The sequence below is a fragment of the Ixodes scapularis genome, unplaced genomic scaffold (assembly GCF_016920785.2).
Source record: "Ixodes scapularis isolate PalLabHiFi unplaced genomic scaffold, ASM1692078v2 PGA_scaffold4__175_contigs__length_147842914, whole genome shotgun sequence".
NCBI classification, from domain to species: domain Eukaryota; kingdom Metazoa; phylum Arthropoda; class Arachnida; order Ixodida; family Ixodidae; genus Ixodes; species Ixodes scapularis.
The window spans coordinates 138423762-138440987 of record NW_024609879.1 but is presented as its reverse complement, the minus strand read 5'-3'; the positions used below and the strand labels follow the sequence as shown (position 1 = coordinate 138440987).

The following is a 17226-nucleotide window of genomic DNA, read 5'->3' as shown; positions in this document are numbered from 1 at the left end:
CGTCATTTTCACCGGCGTGCGCTGCGGACGCTCGTTGCAGGGCTACCCTTTCAACCCGCGCCTGACGGAGGCCCAATACAGCGAGATGGAGGAGAAAGTGAGCTCGACTCTGCGTATGCTGGAGGGCGAGCTGTAGGCCACCTACTACCCACTGGCTGGCATGGGCAAGAAGACGCAGCAGCAGCTCATCGACGACCACTTCCTTTTCAAGGAAGGCGACCGCTTCTTGCAGTCGGCCATCGCTACCGTCAAAACCAAACGCTCCCTTCCCCCGAAGGGGGGGGAGGGGGAATGTGTGGGGAACGGAAAAATACGAGATTAAAGAGGACCGACGACCGGGGGGCGAGCGGGCACGCGGGGGCAGTCGGAGCTTGAACACCGCGAGAACTGGTGTTCGTTTTCTCGTCTCCACAGTATATATATATATTATTAGGACGAAAGAAGAAGCTGGATTTCGACCGGTGCCCGCAGATCTCGTGCAGCGCTAGAAGCTCATGCTGTGCTCGGCCGTTGCTCGAACTATTATATAGGCGACACCACTGTAATCGCTCCTCGCTCATCGTATAAACCCCATCGATTCATCAAGTCTTCCAGGTTAGTGGAGGTCCTCAGCGACACCCTACCTCTCGCGCTTCCCGCCAAGACCTGGCGCACCGCGGAGGTTGAACCACCCGACGACCCAACAAGCCTGACGACGAGGGCAACGGAAGCCGGCCCCGTGCACCCACCGTAACCATCAAACACCGCCAGCGGGACCCTGAGTTATTCTCTGGAAACTACGAATCAGACGTCGAAGACTGGCTTAAAAGCTACGAACGGGTGAGCCAGCACAACGGATGGGACGATTTTTTTAAGTTGGCCAATGTCGTATTTTTTCGAAAGGACACAGCCCTTCGATGGTACGATAACCACGAAGAGGTAATAAATTCCTGGGACAGATTCAAGACATCTTTTGCTGACGCTTTTGGTCAGCCGGAACATCGCAAACAAAAGGCACAAGACCAATTGCTGCACCGGTACCAATCGACAACCGAGTCATCCACAGCCTACATTGAGGATGTTCTCCGACTCTGCCACCGAGTGGATCCTTAGATAAGTGAAAATGACAAGATCCGTCACCTTTTCAAGGGCCTATCACACGAACTTTTTTCCATCGTCGCCCCGAGATCTCCAAATACAGTGGCCAATCTCGTGTCAGAATGTCGAAAGTACGAGGAATTAGACAACGCGCGAATCCTTCAAAGACCTTTTGAGCGCCTCCCCGAGGTATCTTCAGGAGTACACACCGACACCCGTCTGTCGAGCTTGATACGGACCATCATCCGTGAAGAGCTGCGTTTCTTTCTGGGCCAGCAGCGCACAACGCCGCCCGTTTTGCAACCACCCGGTCAAACTTATGACATCGCGTCCACTGTCCGCGACGAACTCCGTACTGTCCTAGAGTCCTAGAGCCCCTGGGCAAAACTCCATCTGTCTATGTACCAACAACAGCTCCCCCCACACCGTTCTGCGCCTACCAAGCATTTACAGCCCCACCCACTGCAACACCCTGGCAGACCCAACAGACGCGTCGTCGAGCGGACATCTGGAGAACCGACGATAACCGGGCAGTATGCTTTTACTGCCACACTCCTGGCCATATTCTCCGGTATTGCCGACGCCGCATGGGAGAGACTAATCGCTCCCCTCCTCGGAATCAATAACAGGGTAACAACGAAGACAACAGTTACTCCTACAATATTTACCGCACTGATCACCTTGCTTCCCGGCCTTTCGCAACATCCTACGGTCTCCCTCCCTCCAGCATTAACGCCAGACGAGCCCCTTACGACCGCCGCTCTCCAAGCCCTGTCGCGCCAGCTGAAGCCCGTCGTCGTCGTTCACCCTCGCCTTATCCTGCTCGTCGCCGTTCCATTTCACCCTTCAATGACAACGCAGTGGCTTCCACCTCCCACCAGTCAAACTGAACACCGCAGCCTGCATTGACAATGGAGGTCAGGCTGCACCTGCACAATTTGTGGCAAATCTCCCGTTTGTAGGACCGACTAATATAACTGTGGAAATCGGACGGCAACATTTCATGCTCTTATAGACACTGGCCCAGCCAAATCGTGTATTCCTGAACGCCTCCGACGACACTTGCGCAAAGTACTTACGCCCCCCTCCAGTGGACACCTGTTACGTATGGGTAACGGTGAATTGGTCCAGCCGCTCGGATACTGTTCCCCGTCAGCGAAAGTAGGCCGCAGTCGATATGTTATCCTGCTCACTGTACTCACAAGTTGCATCGCGGACGTCATCCTTGGATGGGATTTCTTATCTTCAACAGCCGCCTTCATTGATTGTGCGAATCGTGAAATTGACCTCAGCCCTTCAGAGGACGGTAATGAACATTTTGAAGCACCACTAGCCGCTCTTCACATTGAACATGATTTACTCCTACCGCCCCAGTCGGCAGTCGTGGCAACTCTCGTCGTCGCCAACCCAGTCACAAGTACTGTCGCTCTCATCGAACCTCTTCACACCTCTCTAGAGAGAAAAGGAATTGTGATTCCTTATTCTCTGGCCACCATTGCAGACGAAAAGTGTCACATATGGATAAACAACAGTTCAAACCATCCTCAAATCCTCCCCCTCCAAGTGCATATTGAACATAGCTTGGCTGCACTTTCCACGACTGCCGCTCATACCAGACCAATTGAGGAAAATAACGTCACCGAAAAACTGGAGAGGATGATCGCCTCAACCGTCGTCCAAGCCGAACGTCTTAAATTGCGCACTCTTCTTGCATCTTATAGCAGTGTCTTTGATTACACTGACCTGGTATTAACCCGTACCACACTTGTGGCGCATCATATCGACACCGGTGACTCCCCGCCCCTCAGGAGCAGACCATACCGAACATCCGCTGCAGAACGAAGATTGATACAAAATCACATCACTGACATGCTGGACAAAGGTGTGATCGAGCCTTCCTCCAGTCCCTCGTCGTCGCCCGTCGTTCTCGTAAAAAAGAAGTATGGTACCTGGCGCTTCTGTGTCGACTATCGCCGCCTTAACAAAGTGTCTCGAAAAGACGTATACCCACTTCCCCGGATAGATGATACGCCTGACACGCTACAAGGCTCGTCGTACTTTTCATCCATGGACCTCCGAAGTGGCTATCCGCAAGTTCCAGTTACTTCGGCTGATAAACCTAAAACAGCATTTATAACACCTGAAGGCCTTTACCACTTCAAGGTTATGCCTTTCGGGCTCTGTAATGCGCCTGCGACATTCGAGCGCATGATGGACGTTCTCCTTCGTGGCCTCTCTTGGAACATCTGCCTTTGTTACCTGGACGATATTGTTGTCTTTTCTTCAAATTTCGACAACCACCTATCTCGTCTTCGCACGGTCTTTGACTGCATTCGTGCCGCTGGGTTACAGTTGAACTAAAAAAATGTATTTTTGCCGCCAAGAAAGTCAATGTGCTCAATCACCTGGTCAGCGCAGTTGGAATAGGCCCAGACTCAGACAAAACACGAGCTGTGTTCAACTTCCCGGTCCCACAAAATGTCAAGGACTTGAGAACATTTCTGGGCTTATGCACGTACTTCAGAAAATTTATTTCCGGATTTTCTCATATCGCTGAGCCGCTTAATCAACTGCTACGCAGAGACGCATCTTTTTAATGGGGCCCACACCAGGAAACATCATTTGAAACACTCAAGACAGCATTAACGTCGGCTCCAGTCTTGGGCCACTTCATCGAAGGTGCCGACACCGAGATACGCACCGATGCCAGTGGCCACGGTATAGGCGCCGTTCTCGCTCAAAGCCACAATGGCCAGCAATGTGTCCTTGCCTATGCTAGCCGAACACTTAACAAAGGCGAACGCAACTTTTCGACTACTCAAAAAGAATGCTTAGCCGTCATCTGGGCTATCTCCAAGTTTCGTCCCTATTTGTATGGATCCCCATTTCGTATCGTGACTGATCACCACGCGCTTTGCTGGTTGGCTAGCCTCAAGGACCCCTCGGGACGTCTAGGGCGTTGATCCTTAAAGCTTCAAGACTACCTTTTCACTGTCGTCTACAAATCAGGGAAACGACACCTCGACGCTGACGGATTATCTCGATGTCCTCTTGCTGACGATACAACCATTTCTCTCCAGACATAAACCTCACATGCTACAGCAACTCTCGATAACATCGATATGGCTTCAGCGCAACTGTCTGACGATTCCTTGAAACCGCTGATTCATTACTTACAAGGCGTCGCAACATCCTGCACTCAACGCACTAAACGACGCGCCCGTGTCTTTATTATTCAGAATAACGTCCTTTATAGACGCAACTACGAGCCCCAAGGACGACAATGGCTTCTTGTGGTTCCGCGACATTTACAGAAACAAATTCTTCAAGCGAATCACGACGACCCCACAGCCCTTTGCTAAAACGTATTTCAGAATACGCTTTAGATTCTTCTGGACTGGCATGCACCGTACCATAAATAACTATGTTCGAGCATGCCATTCATGCCAGACCAAGAAAAGACCCACAACAGCACCTCCTGGGCCTCTTCGACCCCTTTCTCCCCAAACCACCCATTCGAGCGCATTGCAATTGACATTCTGGGGCCCTTCCCCCAGTCACAAGCCCAAAACCGATGGATCATCGTAGCTATCGACTACTTAGCGCGCTACGCCGAAACCAAAGCGCTCCCGACCGCCATGGCCCTTCATGCTGCCGATTTCTTTCTTGATTCCATCCTTCTCCAACACGGCGCCCCCCAGTCCATCATCACAGACAGAGGAACGCCTTTTGTTGCAAACCTCCTCCATGACGTTCGCCGCCTTGCAAACACTATTCATCACATCACGACCGCCTACCATCCCCAAACGAATGGCTTGGCAGAACGATTTATTCATACTCTAGCCAATATGATGTCCATGTATATTACTGACGAGCAGGACAACTGGGATTTTATTTTGCCCTACGTTACATACGCTTATAACACCAGCCGTCAAGCCACTACTGGTTACTCCCCTTATTATCTCCTCTATGCTCGCGAGCCGTTATGTACCATTGACACATTGTTGCCATATATAGAAGATTATTCTCTCGATAATTACGCCCAAGACGGTCTCTACCGTGCTGAAGAAGTCAGACAGCTCTCACGTATTCGCACGCTTGCATCACAACAACAAAACATTGGTCGCGCCGAGCACCACCCTCCAGGTTCATACAATATCGGTGCAGAGGTTTTTGTTTGGACACCGTCCCGCCAGCCCGGAAAATGCGAAAAGCTCCAAAAACAATTCCGAGGCCCTTTCCGTATTTCTCGCCAGCTGACACCTACGAACTACGAAGTAACTGCGGTACTTCCGCCACGAGATAACCGCACAAAATCTACTGATATCGTCCACATCGCCCTCCTCAAACCCTACCACCGCCAAGCTCCCTAACCACAAGGGCCGGTGGACCGGCCCTCTTGGCAAGGGGAGGTACCTGTTAGGACGAAAGAAGAAGCTGGATTTCGACCGGTGCCCGCAGATCTCGTGCAGCGCTATACTACGTTTCAGCTTCGGTCCAGACGCAGCAAAAGCTACAAGCGCGAGCTCCGGGCTTTCGGCATCCCTGCCAAGCACGCGCGCTCGTGCAGTGCAAGCACTGTTCTGGGCCACATGCTCGCGCTTGTAGCATAGGCTGCGTCTGGACCGAAGCTGAAACGAAGTATACAAGCTCGTGCTGTGCTCGGCCGTTACTCGAACCGTTATATTGGCGAAACCACTGTAATCGCTCCTCGCTCATTGTATAAACCCCATCTATTCATCAACAGTCTTCCAATATATATATATATATATCTATGTGGGTGGTTCATCTTAAATCGTGCAGGCAAAAAAGGTCGAATTTTTAATTTCGATGAAAAACATATATGTTATGGCGCCGTTTCTAAAACCGCAGTCGCCACAAACCGCAAGCTCGTCGGATTTTTTGTTCTCGACTTATGAATTTTTAAAGAGGCCGCGGCGATAAGCAGTGTTTTTCACACCCGTCGTGGGTCGGATGTTTCGCTTGATCTCCCGCCATGGATTGTCAGTCCACATTATATTAACTTTTTTCAAGCACTCTGTGTACACATTTAAAAGGCTCCAATACCATGAAATAATTTTGGGCGTTTTGCTTTTTTTCTGTAAAAATGTCAAAAACGCCTCCTCGGTCAATTGTTGACGAACTTTGACAATTAATTACTGGCGATCTACTTGGGTTACACCAATATGTTTTATGTCCACGGAGAGCCCAAAACACGCTCTTTGTATGTATTATAAAATGACTCGGCTGTATAAAATATTTTTTGCGTTACATTTACGTTAATATTATGCAAAAACCAAAAAGAGCCATTTTTGAAATTGATTTTCTCAAAAAACCCATTTTTTATTTTTTTATTTTTTTGTTCAAATGTTGATATGATAGTTGTCTACACGAAAATCAAGCCTAGAAAGTGTATATTTTGTTTGTATGTTTTATATTTAGGCCTCGATATCGGAAAAAAGACGTCTTTGTTTTGCAAGACCTAAGTCAGACATAGCGACCCATGCGTCTCTATGAATTGTGAAAAAGTTTTCTTGAGTTTTCGTCTGCATTTTGTAATCAATTATAAACGAATTTTATGGTATTGAAAATTTATGTATGTTTTGATAAGAGCGGAAACCAGGAGATACATATCTAGCCAAATCAGCAGGCCTAGTAGACTTTCAATAACCAAAAGGCACAGACGTTGTATTGTTTCGATTTATAAACCTTTCACAGTAAACTAGCACGACTAGCTATTAGCTGTCATATTACTAAGACAAAGAAAGTCACCACATCGTCGATATATTATATACAATTCTTTCCGAAACCAAACGCTGGGGGTTTGTTCACCGCACATCGCACAGGTCACCAGGGAATGTTCTTTCACTTCCGTAATACACAAAAGTGGTGACACAGAAACGGTCCCAAAACACACACAGAGTGTGTCATGGAGAGGGGTAGGAAATAAAAATAAATAAATAGCAATTAAATTGCCCAACTCCGATCTTAACGAAAATTGCGTTAAAAAAAATAAAATAAAGTATTTAGGTTCGAGCGATGGCAAGGCGATAGGTCCACGCCTGGTGGAGAGTCAGACAAAGAAGTCGACGGCACGTAAAGGTAAAACAAAAAACAAAAAATCAAAAATTTAATAAAGACGAGAAAACTCAGCCGCACATGGCAAGAACACAAACCAACTCCTCCGGGCATTCCCTAAACGGGACGCAACCAAATGCGAGCGAACACGCTCTCTACATCACCGCCAGGCAGCTACGCCATGACGAAATAAACCCAACAACTGAACAGTGCTAACAAACAGTAATTAAGAACACATTAAGAAAAAAAAACGTTCAGAAAAAGCCGCACCCGAGAAACAAAGAAACCTAACGTTAGATGCAAACCCGACCTTCCAGTATCCAAACACTTTAGCCAGAGTGGACATGTAATAACGGAGGCAAAATTAGTCATCATACAGAGTGGCTTCAAAAGTCAAACAAATAGAAAAATTCGCGAGTCATTCCTAATTCATAAATTCCAGTGCAAAATTAACAAAGATTTGGGCACTCTGTCAACCATACACAGCTTAAACGACCACCTGCCGCGACATCCCCGCCCTACTTAATTCCTTTTTTTCTCTCCTTTTTCTTCCTTCTTGGGTCTGGACGTACCAGCCCTCGGGGACAAGGAGAAAGAGGGCCCCAGACGACTCGGTCACTCAAGGACGCTACGACTCACTCACTGCACCGTAATTACCCGGGAGGGCAGCTTCCGAACAAAATCCACAACCTTAATCCCTCACCGCGACAAAAGTGGACTCGTACCCCCTGGCGCTTCCTCTCCCGGCAAGCTCTATCTGCTACCAATACACCGGCGAACAGAACCTACAATTGTCATGCCTCATCGCGTCAAGATTGGACTTTGCCCTCTGTGTTCCCCTTCCCTACGAGCTCCTCCATACCACCAGCGCACCTGTGAAAAAAACCCAGAACCGCCTCCCTCATCGCGACAAAATTGGACTCGTCCCCCCCCCCCCCCCCCCCGTGCTTACCTTACCCTACAAACCCCTTCGAACTTTCGCGTTAACTAACCCTCTCCCTAGATATTTTATAAAACTAACCTACCACGCCATGTGGGCTCCCGTCCTGAAGAAGGCAGTGCCACTGCCGAAACGTCGACGGACGTCAGGCCCTTTTCTTATTTTTTATACATTTTTTATTTTCAATTCTTTATTTTATTTTTCATTTAACAATTTATTTTTGTAAGTTCTTGTGTGTTAACTTTGACTTTTACTCCGTCCTGTTTAGAAGTTTCTTTCCCGCGTAATTAGCGCTCCTGTGCCTAGTCTTCATTATTCCCGTAAACGAATACAACTTTTTTTCGGCACTTCACCCTTTTTTCTTGCGTGACTTTTTTCGCCATTAAATTAGAATTTTATTCTTTTCATCCTACGGCTGCTGTGTCTGCGCACATCACTTTTGCCCATATATATATATATATATATATATATATATATATATATATATATATTTTTTTTTTTTTTTTTTTTAACGCTGCGATAACTTGCTTAGTTCTAATGATATAGAGTTCGAGCGTTTCTTTGGTCTTTCTAGGCAGCTTTAAGAAACAGCTTACCCTGAACATTGTAAGGAACGTTAATTTGAACATGAAACTGAAAATTTGACTGACCATTTTGAAACGGAGCAAAATGAATTTGCAATGAACAATTGTATGGTAAACTCGTAAACCTTCAAACACATCTAAAGATACTGACGAACCCACTTACTTTGTTGACAGAAAGACAGCATCATATGATTCGTATGATGTCTGTTTTACCTCCTCTTTAAGGTTGGAAAGTGTAACACTGGCGTCGAGATAGGAGGTGCCACTAAGCTCTATAAATTTATACAACTTCTTCGTTAGGCCTTTCTGGAACACAAAGAATACAGATTAAACCAGAACGCACCTTTAGGGGGCTAGGAAGTCAGGAGCTTTTTTTTTATTGTGTGTATCAATTAGGACGCTTATGAGCCATGTCATAAATTTTAAATAATGCTTTCATAAAAAAAACTTTAAAAAGCACAACGCCCCTTTTGGCGAAGTCGTGGCCTGAGTTCTGAAATAAATCAAGTAGCATATTTAAAAAGGAGCTTAGTCAAAGCATATTAAGAAATTATCATATTACCAGGAACAAACGTCGCTATTGTGCAGTGCCCCTCAAACGTAACGCCGCCACCCCATTACAAAAATAGTATTATTTTGCGAGCGGCTCAAAGCCATATTTGGTACTACGACAGATGGAATATATTTATGAAGCTGGATTGTGATTGTGGAGTAAAAACTTCGCCACGTAGTTTGACCGGTACGCCTTGAACTAGCACAACACTTGTCAAAAAACGCGCCACTTGCGCCGGCGTTCGGTACCGGGGCTTTCTACATACGCGGAAAATTTTAAGGACATAATTGGGAATAAACCACCAATACCAGAAATATTTGTGTGTTCATCGCTACATTTTGGTATACATTTGGTTCCCATATTTTGCTATCAGCGACATTTTAACCACGAGTTTAAGAAGGAGGACATGTGCCCCTGTACGAGTTCAGTTCATCAGCCGTATTCACCAGTCGTGACTAACTAGCGCTGTTTTAAAATTAGTATCGCGACTAAGTAGTCGCTAACTAAGAAAAAATATCAGCGACTGAGAGATTCATGTTTATGTCAACCTATAGTTACTGAACCACTGGCCATCAAGAACCTGTATGAAAATAAGAAAAAAAATAATAATGGCTTTTAATCCACCAAATGATCCAGTCTTAGGGCGGTGAGAATGTTTCATTATTTTTGAAGAATGAGTCCTTGATTTGTCGTAAAGCAGACCGACTGTTTTGTTCAGCTTGCCGAGCATTTAGTTTTAAATTTTACTACGAAACATCCTCTCTCTCTCAGAATTCGATTGCGCGCAGGAACACGTGACGTGATGCGAATGGACAGCGCCAGCTGGTGCGACGTTTCCATGATATTTCGCCATGATTGATTGCAAATTCAGGCGATGTTGCGTCGCGCGGTGCCTGGTGTAAACTACAGCCAATAACACACAAGACAATTAGGACCTAGCACAATCTCGCGGACGCGGTGCATGAATTGCTTGGTCGCAGCAGTGCGTCCATTATTTGCTCGCTAACTTTTTCTTCTATCATGCTGAAGACCATGCTGAATTCAAATTCAGCATGGTCTTCACGTCGAGTGCGTTCTATACAGACACCCGGGGTTAGGCAGTCTGCTCCTACACAGACGACGTTCTCTCTCAAGGGCGCGTTTACGCCGTCGAGCAGCCGCTGCTTGCTCAGGCGTACGCATCAGCCACTCCATTCTTGCGCGCAAAGGTTCAGAGCGCCGAGGGAACGGGCGTCTGAAGAAGACAAAGAACAGGTGGCGAGTAGCGCGATCGCATGACCCCCTGCCAGACCTGTGCCCGTTACTTAAAAAAAAAGTAATGGAAAACTATTACAAATCACCCAGCATCAAATGTAACGAATTACCGCTACAAATTACTTTCGCTGAAAAGTAACAGATTATTTTACTCGTTACGTTACAAAATACTGTCACGTTAGTTAATCCGTACACTTATAACGAAAAAAGTAGAAACTATTTTTATGTTTTCTAAAATGTTCTGCAGCACAACTTTTCATTTCTCATGCGCAGAAAGATGGAAGCAGGCAAAGCCTGCTCGGAGTTTTCCTTTTGGTCTTTTTTTTTTTTTTTTTGCATACTTTTAAATGCTTTGAACGGTAATATTCCCTTGAAATTTGGGTGTTTTTTTTTTGTTACCCTCATTCCCCTTCCCCAGGGATTATTATCGTCATGCTTGTCCAGCTCGATGGCACCTTTTCATGAATTGTATTATCATAGTAGAAGAACCCAGAGATACAGAGCTAAAAGGACAGAACAACACCGTCTCAAAACCAGCACAACAATGATTTAATTTGGCGCAGTCTTTCTTCTTCTCTTCCCGTAACCTGGTCAGAGAAGAAGGAACACTATGTCGAGTTAAATCATTGTAGTGCTGGTTTTGAGACGGTGTTGTTCTGCCCTTTTAACTGTTTGTCTTTGGGTTTTTTCCACCATGATTCGTCACCAGCTCGCCTGCGTCTTTACTTCAATTTCTGTATTATCATCATGCCTTGCAGGTTTTTCTAGTGGTGACCGGCCATACACAAAATTGTGTTTTGTCTTGGTTGCTCTGCTCTTCACGATGTTTTATTTATTGTTTAACTTCCTATATTTATGCTGCTTAAGGGGACCTTGAAATAATTTTTCAACTTCTTCCTAGTTAGCTTTTCTCCTCAAGTAAAAGGAGAAATAAAAAATCACGTCGGCGTGACGTGCTTGGACCCCGGATGCGATGACCTCAAGCTTGCGCCGTGCCTTTTGAGCACACCGTGGAACTTTTAACTGGCAAGCGTTGAAAAGTCGGCATCTTGTACGCCCTGAGACGGGGATCAATAAAAAAAAAACGGACGAAGACCTCAATATCTCGAACGCCGCTGAAATTTATTGATTTGAGCACAAAAAATAGACTTGCAAACACATGGAGAAAGAGAAAAGGAAAGGATGAACTCAAACGCATAAACAAGACGATCAATGAGTTCTACTCAGACACCGTTATCAACTCCCCGGCTCCACACTTTTTGAAAGGGAATCGCCATCCGAACAACAACAACCCCAAGGTCCAACACACAGGGCGACCTCCAAACCGCTAAAGCCTAAGCTCAATTTCCTACTTCCAAGCAACCGCTTCCTGCCCCCACCCCCTAGGTAACAAGGCCCCTTCAGCAAAAAGTCTTTCATCCGATCGCTCATAACAAAAGTCGGCTGGCTTCCTGAATTCCCGCACTCGCAGATGTAGAAAGTCTCCTTAACTAGCCTTCTAAACAAATCTTTTTCGTTACACAGAAGGGATGTTTCATCCCAAAGAAGGGAAAAGAGATTACATGCACCAACATGATTTGCCAATTCAGAATTCTGCTCCTTATTATTTACACTCATTTTGTGCTCCGTAAAACGGTGATTTAAACAACGCCCTGTTTGTCCAACATAACACAACCCGCAATCAAAAGGTATCTTATATACAACCTCTGCGACGCAGGTGACAGAGAGATCTCTATGTTTTTTTCCGGAACATCCCTCACGTCTGAAAGTAAGCGAGGCAAGCTCGTTCAAACGAAAATCTGTTTTAAAAACATTTACGTTATATTTTGCCCCCAAAGCTTTTAGGCTATGCAAAATACCATGAAAATAAGGAATCACCGCAAAGGATCCCCCTTGAACTTTTTCAGCGGTCCCCGATGCGCGTACAAGCTGTCTACGTACGTTTGAAACGATAAACTCTAAACTATACCCCACCGACAATAGACGTCTGATCTGAACGCCGAAAGCATTCATGACATATTGAAAACCAGATTTATTCAGTGCATTGCCAATTATTGACCTTACCACTCCCCCTTTCACGAGTTTAGAATGAGCACTCTATTCAGAAAGAACCCCACTCGCAGTTTCCTTCCCATAAGAGCAGCGAAGCCTATTTTTATTCAATAGTTGCAAGTGTACCCTAAAGTGCAACTTACCATTTTTCGTGACTCGATGTGAATTTTGATTCCGGTGCACTCTTAACCGGAAAATAACAGATTTGGTTAACTCTTTGGGTGTTGATAAGGTTTTGGTTCGGAGGTTTTGTTGATGACATCTTGGTTTGTGCTCCGATTCAACATTCCGCTACTGAGATCCATAACTTTATTTTGACCGCTGCTCTAGATTTGGAATTCACCTCTCAGTCAGCGAAGGAAGGAAAGTTGCAGTTTTTTAGACTTGCAACTATAAAAGGGGTGTTGCTGGTCTTATGGGAAGGAAACTGCGAGGAGGGTTCTTTCTAGATGGAGTGCGCATTCTAAACTCGTGAAAGGGGAAGTAGTGAGATGATTAATTGGGCAATGCACTGAAGAAATCTTGTTTTCATTGTGTCGGGACCACTTTCGGCATTAATATCAAACGTCTACTGTCGGCGGGGTATAGTTTAGTGTCTATCGTTTCAAGTGTACGTAGACTGCTTGTACGTGAATTGGGCACCGTGGAGGAAGTTCAAGGTTGAACCTTTGTGGTGATTCCTTATTTTCATGGTATTTCTAATAGCCTAAAAGCCTTGAGGCGAAATTTAACGTAAATGCGGTTTTTAAAACAAGCTTTTGTTTGGACAAGCTTACCCCGTTTACCTTCAGACGTGATGGATGTTGCGGGAAAAAACATAGGGATCCCTCTGTCACCTGTGTCGCAAAGGTGGTCTATAATATATAGTTTGATTGCGGGTTGGGTTACGTTGGACAAACAGGGCGTTGTTTAAATGACCGTCTAAGGGAACACAAAAGAAGTGTAAAGATTACGGTGCAGAGTTTTGAATTGGTAAAGCCCGTTGGTTAGTGTAATTTTTATTCCGCTCTTTGGGATGAAAATTGCGCCCTGTGTAGCGAAAAAGATTTATTTAGAAATCTATTTAAGGAGACTTTGAGCATCCCCGACGGGGGATTTATGTAAGCCAGCCGTCTTTGGTTATCAGTGATCGAATGAGAGTTTTTGCTTGTGGTGAGGGGGGGCTTGTAGACTTGAGGTCGGGGGGGGGGGGGGGGGGGGAACGAAACGGGAAGCGGTTGCTTGGAGTAGGAAATCAAGCCTATAGGCTTTAGCGATTTGGAGGTCTCCCTGTGTTTTGGACCTTCGGGAATTGTTGTTCGGGTGGCGGTTCCCTTTCCAAAAGTGTGCAGACGGGGAGTAAATTATGCTGTCCGGGGAGAACTTGTTGATCGTCTTTTTCATGCGTTTCAGTTCCTTTTCTCCCTTTGTCTTCCCCTGTCTCTTTCTCTGTGTGTTTGGAAGTCTATTTATTGGTGTGCTCAAATCAATAAATTTCAGCTTTGTTTAAAATTTTTTTTTTGTCTTCGTACGTTTTTTTTTTTATTATTCCCGAGCTCAGCGTCCACAAGATGTCGACTCACTACCACTCCGCCCGCACTCTATCGCTGCTTACGCTGATGACAAGTGCCGCCACGGCCCTCACTGTCCAGGAACTGGCATCCAAATAATCGTGGATGGATTGATTGTTAAAGAGCGAATACGTCCGGGTGAGGCAATTCTCGTGTCCAATGTGCGAGCTGGGTTCGACTGACGTAGATGGGCACTGCGGATGCACCACCGCAAAAAGGCGAACAACTTTCGAAGAAAAACATGTAAAAAAATGTTCGCTACATTTTAAAAAAATTTTTACGGAAAAGCAGGCTTTTGGCTCTCTATTTTTGTGTACAAGTTTTCTTTTTAGAGCGCAGCTCTTAGGGGCCCGTTCCCGGCTTGAGCGGCATCGCCGTCGCCGTCGCCGTCGCCGTCGCCGTCGGCGTAACCGCGCGGTGCATTATGGGTAAATTTCCCCGCTAAATCTAGCGGAAAAAATTTCCCCGCTAAATCTAGCGGAAAAATTTCCCCGCTAAATGTAGCGGAAAAAATTTCCCCGCTAAACCTAGCGGAAAAAATTTCCCCGCTAAATCTAGCGGAAAAATTTCCCCTTCAAATCTAGCGGAAAAAATTTTCCCGCTAAATCTAGTGGAAAACTTTCCCCGCTAAATCTAGCGGAAAAAATTTCCCCGCTAAATCTAGCGGAAAAATTTCCCCGCTAAATCTAGCGGGAAAATTTCCCCGTCAAATCTAGCGGAAAAAATTTTCCCGCTAAATCTAGCGGAAAACTTTCCCCGCTAAATCCTAGCCGAAAAAATTTCCCCGCTAAATGTAGCGGAAAAAATTTCCCCGCTAAATCTAGCGGAAAACTTTCCCCGCTAAATCTAGCGGAAAAAATTTCCCCGCTAAATCTAGCGGGAAAATTTCCCCGCTAAATCTAGCGGAAAAAATTTCCCCGCTAAATCTAGCGGAAAAAATTTCCCCGCTAAATCTAGCGGAAAACTTTCCCCGCTAAATCTAGCGGAAAAAATTTCCCCGCTAAATCTAGCGGAAAAATTTTGGTCACGTGACCCGGGGGTCACGTGACCTGGGGAGTCACGTGACCCCCTCCCGAGGTCACGTGACCTCTGAGGGGGCACGTGACCCCCGAGGTCACGTGACCCCCCCCCCCCCCCCCCGAGAACACGTGGCCCTCAGTACCCTCCCCTCCTCCTCCTCAAGAGCTGCGCTCCAATTCGGCGTTACAGGGAGTGGTAAACGGCTTTCACTTTTTTTTTGCTCACTCAACGATGTGCAACCTGTTAAATTCCAATTTAAGAATATTTATCTCAGCCCAAAATTATTTTTATGATCCCTTTAATTGCCTGCTCATATTACTTGAGTTTCAATATTATGCTCATATTTTAAAAATAAGAGTAATCAAATGAATCCGTTACATTATTTAGTAACGAAATCACATTGCAAATTACTGCCACAAAACGGTGACGTGGCAATTACATAATTACTTGAAAAAGTAACAGGTTAGAAGTAATACGTTACTTGTAACATATTACTTTTCAAGTCTGCCCCCAGGGTAATCGCGATCGACCGAACGTGCTGCGCCTCAAACACGACTATCCTCAACTAAAGTGCAAGGGTTACTGGCGCACTCGCCCACTCCAGGCGCCAAAGGCATCTGCGATAAGAGCGCGTATGTTCCTTTCGTTTTCGGCAACACGACACTCGACCAGTAAGAGCCCACTGCAGCTGACGTTGTTGTAAAAGAAAAAGCAGGAGCATTGATATTTGTGCTTCGAAGAATGAATTCGAGCAACAAATTTTCTCCTGTCACAACATACACAATATGCGCACCGAATCCTGTTAGCACGAGTCGGCGTCTTTGTTTTTTTTTTGTTTTTTCAAAAACTGCAGCGTTGATATTGGAGTGACCTAGAAGCAAAATGTCCCATCACCAGTCGCGGTAGAACTTAAATCCCGAATCCACTTTTTCCACTTTCCTCCACAGAGACTTCCAAATTACATAACATAATTACATCCCTTAAAGCTGTTCAATCAATTTCTTGTTTTTGTGGAGATAGAAGTTGATCATTTTCTCTAGCTTTTCCATGACAATACAACGCAGGGGCCTGTTTTGCGTGATGTAGCTTCTGTTCTTTAAATTTAAGAATCGATTTTCACCTCACAATATTTCATGATCAGAGAGGACTATCACTCCGCATTTCATTTGGAACGCACTGTAATGTTTGCTTTAATGTACATATCAGATAGTCTTTTATTTACTCTCAATAATCGTGATTATAAAAATTCTGTGAAATTTCTAATTACTCTCACGAGGGATGTAACGTTCATCGCTCAGAAACTTTTGTCTCAGACAGACAATGGGCCAATTTGCTTACTTCAAGTTAAAGCAGGTTACGAACCGTCAGCGTGACCACAATCTTACAAAATAGCGTCAGGCATTTTGTGACTACCTTAAGGTGGGAGAAAACACTACTGCGCATATCCAACCTTGAAGCAAATACTTTCATGTGACCTGTGCGTGAATGGTATACTTACTTTCTCAATCGCCTGATATATCTGGACGCCAAATTATTTTGTTTGAGGATTGCAAGTGAAATGCATGGTCAGTTTTTGTCAAGTTTGATATAGGTATATACATCTGCGTAGGGCGTTCGATGTACCAAAAAATTAAATTAGTCCGTCCAGAGCGCAGTCAAGAGACATTTTTTTTTTCTTTTATAACCCGCTCACGCTTCACCTGCTCACGAGTCGACGGGCTTGCCGACCAATCTGTTGTCTAGGTTGGGTTGGTCGTAGGGAGTCGAATTTATCAAATCTTGTAGGAATGACGGAGTAGATGGAGATGGCATATAGGCGAAACATTCTCCTGGTAACCGATATGGGATACCGTAGACAAGCTCGGCTGAGGTGCATGTGGTGTCAGCCTTAAAGGTAGCATAGATGCCGAGATGTACAAGAGGAAGGTGACTTGCCCAATGGGCGCGATCTCTTGTCCCCACTGCTACCTTTAGTTGGTGGTGTGGTGGCTCAACCATTCCTTTTGTACGCAATGGTGTGTATGAAGCGTGCGTCTGAGCTCTTGACGAGGGTGGTGGAAAATGCTCTTAAACTGTCGGCCCCGGTCGCTTGTGACGATAGAGGGACAACCGAACCGT

The 17226-nt window shown here is 45.6% G+C and overlaps 1 protein-coding gene across 1 annotated transcript in view; it reads right to left on the bottom strand.

Moving 5' to 3' along the window:
• Positions 1-17226, bottom strand: part of LOC120846733 — a 175475-nt gene that overhangs the window by 93841 nt on the left and 64408 nt on the right. The window contains exon 8 of the mRNA XM_040218600.1: positions 8843-8985. Coding sequence (XP_040074534.1) covers positions 8843-8985 — 143 coding nt within the window. The remainder of the gene's footprint in view (positions 1-8842; positions 8986-17226) is intronic.